Consider the following 15068-nt stretch of genomic DNA (forward strand, 5'->3'; position numbering starts at 1 on the left):
AATTCCAGCCCCTCGGCCATTACTCACCAGGAGCCTGGGCCAGACACGTACATCCCCAAATGTGAGAGAGGGAGAGCAGGTTTATTTCTGACAGTCAACAGAGCCTGCCGCCCCGGGCGGCGGTGACGCGGACCGAGCGTGAGCAGAAGCGGCGTTCTCTGGTTTTTTACGAGCCGTTTGCAAACTCGACGGCGTGGAAAACCCTGAAAAGGGAACAAGGGGGGGGGGCCATGTGGACCGTCAGGATTCCAGACCCCTGACCTTTGACCCCCCCTGGCTTGCCGTGCGTGACCGGGCCCGAGCGCGTCCAAATTCCTCTCACCGGGATGCCCCCCCCCCAGCCCCTCAAAAGGCCTTCGCCCTCCGTGCTTTCGCGATCCCAGACATCCCCACACCGTACGACAACCGAGCCCAAAACGCTTTTTTTACGCCGTTCCGAATTTTGAAGTCTGAAGGCAGCACAAGCCCCCTTTCAGCTCAAAGCACTCTGCGTTCCGCAGAAAGATTTATGTCCCGGCGGCCGTGCGATATTACAGCCGCTCGCCGCTCTTTCACAGAAAGGCTCTCTTTCCCACATTATCCCGTGGGCGTGACATTCCAGGGGTGTTCCTCCAGGTTCAACGCGATAGATCAGGCCTGAGGGACTTATCGGCACCTTATTACCGAACCGGGCTGGTAACCCCCCCCCCCAGCCTATAGATGTCATTCATGTGTGTCCCTGACACAGAGCTCCATCTCAAACGCGGAAGAGCCCGTGGGAATGTGCGACCTGCACATCCAGCTGCTGCTCTCCGGCGGGTTGGGGTTATGGTTTCTCCTTCGTTTGGCACGTTTTTGAGAAGCGCTAAAGGTCACCCCCCCCCCCCCCCCCCCCTCCTCCACCACCCCACCTCCCCCCCCCGCCCATTCTGGACCGCAGCCGCAGGACTCCTCCGAGGCGCTTTCACAAACCCCCGAATTCCGTGGTGTGCTGTGAGAACTGACACGGGGAGCTCAAATCCATCGCCGGCCTCCGGGAGCGGCGGCCATCAATCAACCGCCGCGCTAGGAAAAACAGCGCCGTAAATTCCCGCGACCCGCTAACCCGCCAACCCGCCGACCCGCCAACCCGCCGACCCGCCAACCCGCCAACCCGCCGACCCGCCAGGGGCAGCTCCAGAAGCAGCGGCCTGCTCAGCGCACCGGCGCTTCCTCTATCATCTACGCTAACGTCACACATAAACTACACATAGACAAATAAAACAAGCGCATTTCTGACTGTCCCGCGTGTTTGACGTTCAGCCCATGGGGTGCAGAGTTTGGCGGTAAAATTCGACGTTTCTTCAGGCCCTCGCCGGTCAGTGACGCACGGGACACGCCGCACGGAGGTTTCCGACGGCCCCCTTTTCCTCTCCGGGGTAATCGTTTTCGTCGTCACCTTCGTCATCGTCTTCGTCCGCGTCGTCATCGAACGGACCATAAACCCGCCGACGCTCGTTCTCGTTGGCCTCCCCCTGCTTTTTCCGCTCGCTGTGCGCTTGGACAAACACATCTGTGACCCCCCCCCCCCGCTGTCAGGTGCTCGTGGGTGGGCGAGTTCGCGGCACGTGAACCGTGACCCGGCCGCGCGGTCCTGTCTGTTTATTCGTCTGTGCGAGACGACCGCGCGCTTCGGTCGCGCTTCCGTCCGTCTCAGACGTCTGCTGCGGGGCTCCCTCCTCCCCGAGTCTCTCTCTCCTCCCCGAGTCTCTCCCTCCTTCCCGAGCCTTTCTCTCCGAGTCGGAATCACAAACTCAGATTTCTCACTGCTGCTGCTCATGTGGCCACTTGGGTCAGTTTAACAAGCTGCTGAATGTTGGGTCAGTTTAATAAGCTGCTGCATGTTGGGTCAGTTTAATAAGCTGCTAAATGTTGGGTCAGTTTAATAAGCTGCTAAATGTTGGGTCAGTTTAATAAGCTGCTAAATGTTGGGTCAGTTTAATAAGCTGCTGAATGTTGGGTCAGTTTAATAAGCTGCTAAATGTTGGGTCAGTTTAATAAGCTGCTGCATGTTGGGTCAGTTTAATAAGTTGCTGAATGTTGGGTCTGTTTAATAAGCTGCTAAATGTTGGGTCAGTTTAATAAGCTGCTGAATGTTGGGTCAGTTTAATAAGCTGCTAAATGTTGGGTCAGTTTAATAAGCTGCTAAATGTTGGGTCAGTTTAATAAGCTGCTGAATGTTGGGTCAGTTTAATAAGCTGCTAAATGCTGGGTCAGTTTAATAAGCTGCTGAATGTTGGGTCAGTTTAATAAGCTGCTGAATGTTGGGTCAGTTTAATAAGCTGCTGCATGTTGGGTCAGTTTAATAAGCTGCTGCATGTTGGGTCAGTTTAATAAGCTGCTGAATGTTGGGTCTGTTTAATAAGTTGCTGAATGTTGGGTCAGTTTAATAAGCTGCTAAATGTTGGGTCTGTTTAATAAGCTGCTAAATGTTGGGTCTGTTTAATAAGTCGCTAAATGTTGGGTCAGTTTTATAAGCTGCTGAATGTTGGGTCAGTTTAATAAGTTGCAGCATGTTGGGTCACAGTTGAGCGTTCCAAATTGGGTAAAAAAGGGGGAAAAAAAGGAAAAAAAAGAAAGGGGATGAATCACGGTGGTATCCCAGACAGGAACACACCTGTGCCGGTAACTGAGACTACCTGTGCAGGTAACAGGGGCTACCTATGCAGGTAACAGGGGCTACCTATGCAGGTGATGGGAGACTACCTGGGCATGTAACGGGGGCTACCTGAGTCAGTAACAGGGACTACCTATGCAGGTAATAGGGGCTACCTATGCAGGTGATGGGAGACTACCTGGGCATGTAACGGGGGCTACCTGAGTCAGTAACAGGGACTACCTGAGTCAGGAACAGGGGCTACCTGTGCAGGTAACGGGGGCGTGTTTACCAGAGTCTGGGGTGCGGGTTATCCTCGATGAACTGGGAGGCGTCCTCGATCCCCACTTTCTCTATCAGCGCCCGGCTGTCCCGCAGAGACCGGATCTCAAAGTTGATGAGGTAGTCCTTATTGGGTCTGTCAGGGTCCTGGAAGGGGAGGGGTCACAAAAGGACCAACTGATCTCAAAGCACATTACACCTGCATATCACACAACACTTTCTGACGATTAATAAGATATTACGCTTTACTGTCTTAAATGTATTAATATAAAACATAATATTTCTATTAAACGCTATATAATTTACGACTATTTGTTTTTACCATGTTGTCTCAAGAGATGCAAAATTACTCATATTGATAATACATGAAAACACAACAGAATTACTTTATTAATTGTTTAAAACAGATTAAATGATGAACAACTGGTCCTGAATAACATTTTACTATGACTGTGATAACCGCTATGTGTAAAACTACTGTGAAGTACCATTACTACAGTGAATACCATACTAACTATTACCTTCAAGATTTCATCCAATAGAACCGACTTTATTTCCAGGTCTTCGAAGTTGCATATATATCCAGATGTCTGGATGGGTTCCTGGATGGGTGAAATAGAGGAAAAGGTGGCCTAAGAGCTGCTCTAAACACACTAGCACGTAAAAACGCCACTCTTGCATAAGAGAGATTTTACAGGCTCAAACGCACATGGCATTCTGAGGCACTACAGTCACCACAATCCCACACACAGCGAGAGTCAGAGAAAATGCTCTCATTTGGACAGCTCTGGAAGGCAGTGGATGTGATTTCATAAAAGGAAAATACCTCCAGAACAGAATGAAGAACTGATCTAGAGTCACGCTACACAGATTACATCCATGAGCACGGTCACAAGGCAAAGGCCCCTGTTTAATGTGGTCAAATACTGACCACACCGGACGTTCAAAGACATTCAGCAAAAACAGCAATAAGATAATCACTCGCTTTCTACAACGCTTTTACATCAGCTTTTATTTCGGACTCAAGAGGGGACTTTTAACAGAAATGCTAAAGCTAATTAGCTAGTGTGTGTGTGTGTGTGTGAGCGTTCTGGCACAAAATGGCTGCCGTGCATCACCCAGGTGGGTGCTACACATTGGTGGCGGGTGAGATGAGATCCCACTCATCACCGTAAAGCACTGTTCGGAAAAAAAAAGTGATATAAAAATGCAATTCTTAATTAATTCATGAATTCGGACACGAAGCAAATACATGCTCACGGGGGCGAACGAACGAGGCGCTCTTCCAGCGGCGTGTTTGCAGTGAGGTGCGGTCAGGTGCCAGAGGTGACGCACCAATCACGGCCCACGGGAGGCGTGTCTAAGCACACGGCGCCGGTCTGAGCGGAACGCTGGCGTCTCCGAGCCGCCCCCTCACCTCCGGGTCCAGGTTCCGGAACACGTACATCCTGGTCTTCTCCATCATGGCGAACAGGTCCGGGTTGTCGTTGGCCCACTTCATGTCCCACACGTCCTTGCGCTCGAACTTGAGCGGGTCCCCCGCCCCCGCCGCCTGTTCCCCCGAGCTGTCCCCCACCGACCGCGGCTCCAGGTCGAAGAAGGTCAGCACCCCGGTGATGTCTATGATGGCTAAACGACTAGAGGAAAAAAAAAGTGGCTAAATTAGCGGATCGAAATGTAATGAATCAAGCTAAATATGGAGTAATAATCAAGCTAAACTAGCCATCAAAATCTAATTAATCAAGCTAAATAATTCAGGCTAAATTAGCTAAACATAACATGCTAATAAAACGTGTGACGAAGCTGAGAGAACACGTGGAGCTAACGTGCTAATAAAACGTGTGACAGGAGCTAAGAGAACACACAGAGCTAGCATGCTAATAAAACGTGCTAACATGATAATAAAACGCGGGGAGCGTGGCCGGCTCGTACCTGGAGCTGCAGTTGAGCGAGAGCTGGTAGGCCCTGTAGCTGAGCGAGTATTTCTGCACCAGCCCGATGTTGGGCAGGCTGTACCTCTGAATGGTGCCAGACTCCCGAGCCTAAAAACGCCAGGAGCACAGGGGGCACAAAATGGCACCTCTACAAACACCAAGTACACACTTATCCCTCCTGCCTAACTGTCGATTTAGTTACTTAATCTGAGGGCCTTACAAAACAGTATGACAAACATCACTGATCAGACAGAAATATACTACGTTTCAGTCAAGATTAATAATACAGACAGTCATAACAAAAAACATAAATAAACAAGAGGTGAGGCTACAAAACAACACTAACACAAGGACAGGCTGACAGTCACAGACTTAGCTACGCTACCGGCAGCGTCCCAAACACAGTCAAATACGTACCACAATAAGAGTCTTGTCCGTAGCTGTAACGCAGCATATCGGATCTCTGGTTCCCTGGGATTCACAGATAAATAAATACATAAGCAAAACAAACACACAAAATGCTAACAAAGTCTGCAAAGATTCCACAAACAAAAAAATTTAAAAAAAAGAAATCTTTGTTCCCCTGTCTTCGGGTGGAATACCGGAACTCTGACTGTGTGATCTTGTCGTGAGAGGAAGTCTGCAGTGTGTTTCCAGCGGGGCTGTAATCGGTGTCGCGCTCACTCTCGTAAGCCGCAAGACCACACACATGAACGAAGAGCCAAAGCTTGGGCCCCTCTGTGCCCTTTTGTGCCACTGAGGTGTACTGTCAGCCAGGTGAAAACCACATACGAAAGGTGCGCGCTCTGCGTAACGAGAACCAGCCAAACCAGAAGGAGCACCTCACACCGGATCGCCACAACCTGACCCAAAGCCTGCGGTTTTACTCAGGCTACGGATGCTCACTAGGGCCGGGTCTAGAAATGACCTGCACATCATCCACCACTTAGGGCCCCCTGGACCTGCTAGTGCCCGGGAAAGCCTTCCCAGTTATACCCCCTTAGCTCCGCCCCTTTTCCCTGTTATACACCCTTAGCTCCACCCCATTCCCCATTATACCCCTTAGGTCCGCCCCTTTCCCAGTCATATTTCCTTAACCCTGCCCCTTTCCCTGTTATACACCCTTAGCTCCGCCCCATTCCCCATTATACCCCATCAGCTCCAGCCCTTCCAGTGTTATATGTCATCAGCCTTGCCCCTTCCCCTATTATACCCCCTTAGATCCACCCCTTTCCCTGTCATATGTCCTTAGCCCCACCCCTTTCCCTGCTATACCCCTAAGCCCCGCCCCTGATGCTGACAGGGACTTCCTGTCCTCTCGGGGACACACAGGGTGTTCTCTCACTGCTGCATTCCACTCACAGTGAAGGCTTTGCCGAAGTCCAGCGTTCCTTCACCCACTCCAGAGGGAGTGTCATCGATGTGGTAAACCCTAGACAGAGAGAGAGGGAGAGGGACAGAGAGAGAGAGAGAGAGAAAGAGAGACACACAGAGACAGAGAGAGAGGAAAAGAGAGATAAAGAAAGAGAAGACAGTAGACAATCAGGGAGGTCCTGACTCTTAAATGGTAAATGGACTGCATTTATATAGCGCTTTTATCCAAAGCGCTTTACAATTGATGCCTCTCATTCGCCAGAGCAGTTAGGGGTTAGGTGTCTTGCTCAAGGACACTTCGACATGCCCAGAGCGGGGTTTGAACCGGCAACCCTCCGACTGCCAGACAATCGGTCTTACCTCCTGAGCTGGCCACCCCCAGGTGTGACCCACCGCCAGATGGTCCTTTTCCGTTAAGTTTCCATCCCTACAGACTCACCTCACCCTGACTCAGCACACGGCAATAACATGACCTCACACGTCCAAGTCTTAATAACAAATAACGATGTGGGGAAAAGAACGGACTGAAGGAGAAACCCAGCGCACAGCGGGGTCAACATTAACGTGACCGCAGTCTCATCGGAGAGAGAGCGGGGGCGTTTCACTGCAGGAAGCCAGGGCGTTCTCTAAAACCCTGCTAACGGGTAGGATGGTAGCGGGTTTCAGTGGGGGTATCCATTAAAGTCAAAAATCTAGTTTATAACAGAGAGAGGCAGATTCACAATCCGTTTAGCCACTGAACATCCGATTGGGTTTTAAGTGACAACTTGTGACTTAGCTATGACTGACTATTACGCAAATAATTTCCTGCCAGTCTCACACTATACTTAGTAATACTGGCATACTATAACATATCATGTTTTAAACAGATCCATTATCAGGTCAATCAGGTGATCAGCTGACAAAGTGATTCATAGTTAAAAAGCAACAAAACCACCTTAACAAAACTCAGGGCACTGGAAGTATCTGGGAGGGCTTTAAAAATCCAGAAACGGCAAGAGTGAAAGAACGTGTGAGAAATCACCCGGGTAACACAGAGCAGTGACCTCATCGTCTTCCTCCCTGATGGATGAGTCATGGAGGCGTGATACTGCCCCCGACCCCCCGACCCCCCGCCGCGGCCCCCCCCCGTGCGCCCCACTCCCTCACCTCTCCCGGCCCTCCTTCCTGGTCTTGGCCACCTGGTTGATCTCCAGGGCGGTGAGCTTCTTGGCCACGCGGTACTGCCAGGTGTAGAAGGCCTCCTTCGACGCGGCGATGACGTGCGTCCTCGTCATGGTAACGAACAGCGGGTCTGCGGGGGGACGCACACCACACCGTGAAAAGGACGGTTAACGGAGCGACGGGACGCATTTTTTTCTGAGCTGACGGAAAGTTCCGGATCAGTGGTGTTCTCAATATCCTTTAATGACAAAACACAGAGAGCCCCCCCCCCCCCCCCCCCGGGGAAAGAGAGACAGACCCATCCATGCGAAATATCATTTTTTTTAAAAGGAACATTTGCCTTTCAAATTCTTTTCCCGTAACATATATAAAATAACCAACCATTCCACAGGGGAAAAAGGGGGCCACAGAACTGAAGACACTTTTCTTACGTACTCTGTCACATTCAGCGTCCTGTAACATGTGGGTTTCCAGACCTTCAACCCTTTGAGGTGTTATCATAATCATAAATATGCCATTAGAACAGTATAACTAACACTGTTCTGCAAAACAAACATTCTAGTGCTGATGTAACAGTCGCTGCCGGTAACTGAAAGCACTAGAGTTCTAGAACACTGACTTAGACTTTTGAAAAAAAAAAACATTTTAAAAACACTTCTCTTCAAAGGGTTAAGGCCAGAGTCCTCTGCCTGCAGAGTCCTCAGACAGAGGCAGCGGGACACGCTGTACGAGCGGCTCGCCCGACGGGGCAGGAATTTTACGGAATGCCTCGGAAACGTCCGCGCGGACGCGGCGCAGGCCCATGAAAGGCGCGACTGTTGGCGAGGGAACGGGGGCGAGACCGCGACGGCCCTTTGAAAAACGCAAAACCCAAACAGACCCCCCCCCCAACCCCCCCACCCCCGTGCTAATGGTGTTTGCCTTTCGGCTGCCTGTGTGTGTGTGTGTGTGGGTGAGGGGGGTGGGGAAGGTAGCAGGAGGGTGAGGGGTGAGGGCTCAGCTTTAACGTCGAACACGCTGGACCGCACCGTCCCAGGGCCCCGCTACCGGTCGCAGAGAAACACAAACCCCCCGCGTCCCGCCGTCCCCAGCGTCACTCACCGATGTCGATGTACTTGGAGTCCAGAGGCGTCCCGATGGAGTTGCACAGCACCAGCACGTACTGCAGGAGGCGGGAAGACACGGCAGGGTCATGTGACTGACGTTTCTGCTTTAACAGACGCAAGACGCAACAAATTGCAGCAATGAGTCCAGGAACAAGACAGCAGAACCTCCACAACACGTTTTAACGCAGCGTCATGAACGAAAGCACTGCACGTCACGAGAGCATTTTAACCCTTTAAAGTGCAAGATCGCAAAAATGTGATTAGAATGCTCGTAACTGAACATTCTAATGCTGATGTCACAATCACTACTGGAACATTCTAATGCCGATGTCACAATCACTACTGGAACATTCTAATGCCGATGTCACAATCACTACTGGAACATTCTAATGCTGATGTCACAATCACTGCCGGTGACTGAAAGCGATGGAGTTCTAGAACACTGACTGAGAATTTATTTGTAAAAGCATTCCAAAATCCCTACTCTTCAAAGGGTTAAACACCTTAAATTCACCACAACAGCAAACAGACTGAAGCACACGCATTCGCGGGGCACAGAGGAAGTGACCTCAGCAGGAAGTACCGTACCGTCGCCGCTACCGCGTCCGCCTCGGCGTCTTCCTGCGCAGCGGTGAATTAAACGGACATATCGAGAGACACGTTAGCTCTGAAACCACGCCCCCCCCCCCCATCCCCCTCAACAACAGAACTCACTGTGAACTCCAAAGACAGAACGATTGCCTCGCTTCTACATCCCTTCCTACATTTCTTTTTTCAGCACTTTTCTCAATTTCTTGAAATTAATAAATTCACTTTTGTCACAAAACAATGGGAACAGATTTCTCATTGGCCGTGACAACCAGGGGAAACGAGGTGGGCAGGGAAATCAAGGATTCCTGCAGCCAATCAGCAGTAAAGTTGGTCAAGCTCTGAGAGAGGAAAGGCGGGATTTCCTGCCAGTCCTTTTCTCATTGGGCAGATTCCCCACCTGTTCTTTTGGGGTCAGAAGGGGCACTGCGGGGGGGGGGGGGGGGGTAGCAGGAAGCGGGGGGGGGAGGAAGGGCTGGTTTACCTGGGGGTGCGAGTCGTCCGCCTTGGTTGCCAGGATACAGAAGTCCCCGCAGGTGGTGATGGACAGGAGGCTCCTCACGTACTTGACAAACTTCTCGTTGTTCTTCGTGTCCCAGAAGACCACGCAGTACTCCAAGCGGTCCGGCCGCGTGTACGCATACACCACCGTGTTAGAGCAGTACCCCCACTGTGTGTGAGGGGAGGGGGAGAGGGAGAGAGAGAGAGGGAGAGAGGGAGAGAGAGAGAGGGAGAGGGAGAGAGACAGAGAGAGAGAGAGGAGGAAGGGAGAGAGAGAGAGAGAGGGAGGAAGGGAGGAAGAGGAGAGAAGTGAGGAGTGAGAGATGGAGTGAGAAAGAGAGAAAGGGAGAGAGAGAGGGAAGGAGAGAGATCACTACCACCTGAAGTGGGTCTAACTAACTGGTACTACCTGCTTGCCCCACTCTGACCCACCCCAGGGCTCAGGAGGGGCGGGCCATGTCACCCACTGGCTTTATCTTTAAAAGCTTATTCTATTCTGCCACCTCTGCACCGGCGGTCCCGCAGATCCCAACTCGACTGCCTTTAGACAGAGCAGCTCTTAGACATGCGGCGAGAAGCCGGAGAGCCGTCCACACACGGCGCATCTACAGAGAGCGCACTTCAGCCACGGGAGGGACGCACACTGGCTATCGATGACCTCACATCCCATACACCGCCAGCACAACGCAGACACACACACACACACTGCACATGTGAGTCATCCACACTGACAAAACTGTGCTCAGCGGAATTCATCAGATCAGCTGAGTGGCTGATTTTTTCTATAATACTGGGTTGCCCCTCCATAAAGGGACCAGTGTGACAGACACCATGTTGCTACACAAAGGTGCACGATGCCCGCTGTCAGGGTTCGAGCTCCTCACCTTGTAATCCGGACGGATGTTGGCAAAGTAGATGAAAGAGTCCACGGCCAGGCCGATTCTCAGTCCTCCACCTTCCCAGGATACCGCGGTCATCTGTTTCCCAGGTACCTTCAGGGTCCGCAAATGCTGCGAGAAGTAGAACAAGGAAATCACAGCAGACTAAACCACAGAAGAAGTCCTGTGACATCACATAATACCACCTGCCAGCAACTGCACAGCATTATAGTACAATACATAATGTATCATAATATAATGCAGTAATATTAGTATTTACACCAGGGTGCCCAACCCTGTTCCTGAAGATCTACGGTCCTGTAGGGTTTTGTTTCAACCCTAATTTGGCACACCTGATCCTCCAAATTAACAGCTCAACAAGATCTCTAGCTGTTGAATGAGGTGCACTTTGTTAGGGTTGGAGTGAACTGCAGGATGGTTTGACCTCCAGGAACAGGTTTGGACAGCCCTGATTTATATAGCTATGATGACTGGCTACGTCATTAAAGCTATTTGCTAAGGGAATACGTTAATCCAGCTCAAGCTGCTGTAACTGCTGTTACATGTTACCGATTAATACTTTTAAAGAGCCAAATACTATAAAGTAGGGACAATAGGACTACAATTCCGCACATTGCACACTACCACCAGGTCCCTCTGAGATGATGTCATAGACAGGGGACAGGAGGAGCCTGCCTGTTTCCCGCCCGCGGATTGGACGGTTCTCACCTCTCCGAAGGGGGTGTAGAACTGCACCACGTTGACGTCTTTGTCCATGGCGATGGCTTTCTGCGAGCCGGCGACGGCCAGAACGCTGCCGCTCTGGTTCCACTGTATGCTGGCCACGTTCATGCCGGTGTCGATCAGAACTGGGTCTGCGCCAAAACGTTAGCCATTAGCCACTCCGTACTTACCGCCAAAACACAGCCGTCCATTATACAAGCACAGCCGACAGATGCAGCGAAGCATACTTCAATCATTTCAACAATGAGTAAAATGAGCGGTTACGTTTAAAATAGTCTGCGTATTTGAGAAGTTTTATGTGAAATATGATCCGCTCAGTTCATGAACAATGCCCAATAGTATTGAGGATATGATCATCGGACAGCAGATTTAAACTTTTATTCTGCAATCATAAATGATGAATACAGAATACAGCACTGCATCAAGTGAAAAAAGGCCAGAGTAAAAAGCACTTTTTATAAAATAAAACTTGTTTTGTTGCTCGTAGTAGTAACAGTAATAGCAGTAGCATTACTTGGTAATAATTCTAGTTACTATTACAGTTATTATAGTTAATAAAGTTGCTATTAATAAGTAATAGCAATAGTAATCAGGTAGTGTTAGATATGTGGCTGACAGGGGAGAAGGAGGGGGTTGAGACAGTGGTGTTGGGGTGTGGTTTGGGGAGCTGACTGTCCCAGATGATTTTACAGACCCCCCCCCCCCCCCCAATACTCACTCTCGTCGTTCTCATAGCGCATGATCTGACACCTCCCGTTGTCGAAGCAGATGGCCAGGCAGGGGCAGTCGGGCTCCACGTAGCCCTCCGTCCCGGGGTACCAGTGGATCCCCGAGATGCTCACCACCCCGGTGACGTTCACCAGGCAGCTCACCGCCATCTTCATCTGCAACACACGACGACCACGGCGTGGCAGCATTCGATAAAGAACGCAAAAGAACCGCAAGCTCTAGCCTTCAGGACAGGAAGTACGTAGGACGGGGAGATCTCAAACTCTAATTCTGGAGGGCTGCAGTGTGCAGCTGGTTTGCAGTGTGTTTCCCCAGATTGAATGCTTAATTTAAGCCATTGCTGAGCTGAATATTCAACACACCTTGTCTCCAAAGCTGCTGACTGACAGGAAACCACAAAAAACCAGCAGACACCGCAGACAGCCAGGACAGGAGTTTGACACTCCTGACGTAGAACCAGCTGTGGCTTCTCTCAATAACTCCTTCTTATACAGCTGACTGAGCAATGCGGTTTCAATTCCCTGGACAATCAGCTATATCCTTGATATCGTAACAAAGCGAGGAAGAAATGCTCACGATGAAGTTGCCCTGGTTGTCGTAGATGTGTATTTCGCCGTTGGCCATGCCGAAGAGCAGGACCTTGCTGTCGGGTGACCAGGCCACATGGGCCAGCTGAATGCCCTTCAGCTCCTTCCCCCAGATCCTGTTCCCTGGGAGGCACCAATCACAGACAGGCGTCAGAGACAAGCCCAAGCCAATAATATTCTCCCGCCTTTTCCTGCTCCGTCTACAATTACTCAACACAGCAGCCCGGTCAGACACTTCAGCCCTTCTTTAAGAAAAATGCACATCTATTATAAGACAACAATGGGATAGCAACATTTGAACTGCTGGAGAAGTAAAGAAGCCTGGATTCAATAAATATCTGCCCTTTGACTTAATATATAATAAATATATTAAATATATAAAAAGAAATATATAATAAATAAAAGCATCCCTTTGTTTCTTGGCTAAATTAGTTCCCCCAAGTTAACTTTGGTGATTGCTGGACTTGCCAAACTGTTTTGACAAAGACTCCTGCATTTAACTGAGTGTTAAAGACAAATGATGATGGAAGCGTGGCCTATAAATGTTCTCTGTAGGCTTAAACTCTTATTTGATGTCTTATTTGAACTTTTATTTTGTTTGACATACATTCTCACACATTATTTTGGATAAAATTTAACACACTGCACAAAATAAGTCCAGAGTTTTGAAAAAGTACACACAAAACCACAAACTTTCTCCTTGATACACAGTGGCATGTATTCAATCAACATATGTACTTCATTTGGAAAAGCAAACACAAGTGTTACATCTTTTCTTCACAGACTCAGTTTGACAAGTCAGATGAGTTGAAAACAAATTATAATTTTTGCTTTTAATTGTTAGTCAAAGCTATGGACACACGTTGACTGAATTCTGGCCACGGTGACATCATCACAAACTGAAAACGCATACGTGTGCAGAAAGACACGGCTGGGTACTAGCAGAGCACGCTTGTTCACGGGAGGTGAGGAACCGTCCGCTACTCACCGTCCACTGACCCCACGATGACCGCCCCGTCCTCGTACACGATGCAGATCTTCTGGCCGTCCGCGTTCCAGCTCATGCTCCTCACCACCGACTTGTTCCGGTTGTTGATCATCTCCTCGTACCACGAGCCTTTGCACACCAACACAGGAGTTCAGGTGAGCGAAAGCCTACCGAGTCCCCCCAACGCCTACCGCACGCTACACGCCGTTTCGCTGCGACCCGGCCGCCACAGACGCATTTTCTATTCCGTACAGAAATCCGTTTCGGGTTTCAGCTTGATCAGGGCACTAACAGACCAGCGATGTACAAAAGCTTCTCGAAAAATGTGAGAAGGCGTCTGAGTTTTCGTCTGCTGAAACTCGCGTGATCTAAGATAACACATTACAGCCGTTTGGACATTCCAGTCTCCGGCAACCCCCTGCACTGAACGGGCCGAGCGGTCAACCAAATTTTTCAGGAAAGAATTCTGGTTCTGGTAATGATAAATGGACTTCATTTCCCAGAAACTACTGCACAAAGGGCCTTACAATGAACGCCTCTCACTCACCCATTCACACACACAGAGTCACACACGAACGGCCAACGAGGCAGCCAAGAAAGGCGCCAAACAGCCTGCCGGGAGCGATCGGGGTTAGGTGTCGTGCCGGGGGTAAAACCGACAACTCTCTGGCAATATATGAGCTAAGATGGCACGGAGGCCAAATACGACTGCAACAATGTTTTTGTTGACAACTGTCAACATAAATTTAAGCTCTAAATGCTTTTACTGAAGACTCCAACATGTGGGTTAAACAAATTGTTCACAGAAGCCATTAGACTACATAACATCTTCACTAGCGTTACGTAAGCACCCATGAACCCTCATGTGAATGGAAAAATACAGGCATAGCATCTGCTAAGGGGCCCTCCATATCATAAGTGATATAGCTATGGATTGTGATTGGTCCAAAATTTAACTACAATGAACCCTATTGGTTCAAATAACGACACAGTCAGTCTCTGTGGGCCACAGTTCCCATCTCTGCTCCCTCTGCACCTTTGTACAGCATCCAAACGATGATGAGCCCATTCTGGTCACTGGTGGTGAGCTTCTGGTACTGTTCGTTCCAAGTCACGACCTGGACTGCCCCTGTGCCACATATACACACACAACATAAACACACAGACAGGAAATAAAGAAAGTTTATGCTTCAGCACTACCTCAAGACATCCATAGCTCCATAACAGCACATTAACAGCTTGGTGCAACCGAACACAACGTCCCCATAAGGACACCACGTAACTTACCGCTGTGGCCTTCCAGCGTCTGATTCATCGACAGGTTGCTAGGGGCTGCGAGTCCTTTGAGCTTAGCATCATCTGTGAAAACGCATACGACGCAGTCAGCCTACAAATGTGTTTACAGGCTGCAGAGGAGGAGGCTCCTATTCTATACCAGGGGTGTCCGATCTCATCCGAAACAGGCCGGGGGGGGTACAGGTTCTAGCTTTAGCCCAGCACTATGACACCTCGTTTAACTAATTAACTAATCATATTCTGCAGCCAAGACCTTGATAAGTAGAACCAGGTGTCTTAGCGC

General features: G+C 49.8%; 1 protein-coding gene across 8 annotated transcripts in view; it reads right to left on the bottom strand.

Annotated features, from left to right (window-relative positions):
* Positions 1-15068, bottom strand: part of wdr35 (WD repeat domain 35) — a 38134-nt gene that overhangs the window by 20301 nt on the left and 2765 nt on the right. For 4 of the 8 annotated variants that reach the window (XM_035392698.1, XM_035392690.1, XM_035392683.1 and 1 more), the window contains exons 3-19: positions 14777-14848; positions 14526-14618; positions 13490-13618; positions 12491-12624; positions 11904-12069; positions 11171-11316; positions 10448-10573; positions 9547-9732; positions 9063-9095; positions 8470-8578; positions 7354-7498; positions 6193-6262; positions 5248-5301; positions 4829-4938; positions 4314-4533; positions 3418-3498; positions 2907-3043 (exon numbers count right to left, since the gene is read on the bottom strand). In XM_035392698.1, the coding sequence (XP_035248589.1) occupies positions 2907-3043; positions 3418-3498; positions 4314-4533; positions 4829-4938; positions 5248-5301; positions 6193-6262; positions 7354-7498; positions 8470-8578; positions 9063-9095; positions 9547-9732; positions 10448-10573; positions 11171-11316; positions 11904-12069; positions 12491-12624; positions 13490-13618; positions 14526-14618; positions 14777-14848 (2011 nt within the window). The remainder of the gene's footprint in view (positions 1-2906; positions 3044-3417; positions 3499-4313; positions 4534-4828; positions 4939-5247; positions 5302-6192; positions 6263-7353; positions 7499-8469; positions 8579-9062; positions 9096-9546; positions 9733-10447; positions 10574-11170; positions 11317-11903; positions 12070-12490; positions 12625-13489; positions 13619-14525; positions 14619-14776; positions 14849-15068) is intronic. The other 4 variants (XM_035392723.1, XM_035392708.1, XM_035392731.1 and 1 more) reach the window with 4 other exon arrangements.

The sequence above is a fragment of the Anguilla anguilla genome, chromosome 1 (assembly GCF_013347855.1).
Source record: "Anguilla anguilla isolate fAngAng1 chromosome 1, fAngAng1.pri, whole genome shotgun sequence".
Lineage (NCBI taxonomy): Eukaryota > Metazoa > Chordata > Actinopteri > Anguilliformes > Anguillidae > Anguilla > Anguilla anguilla.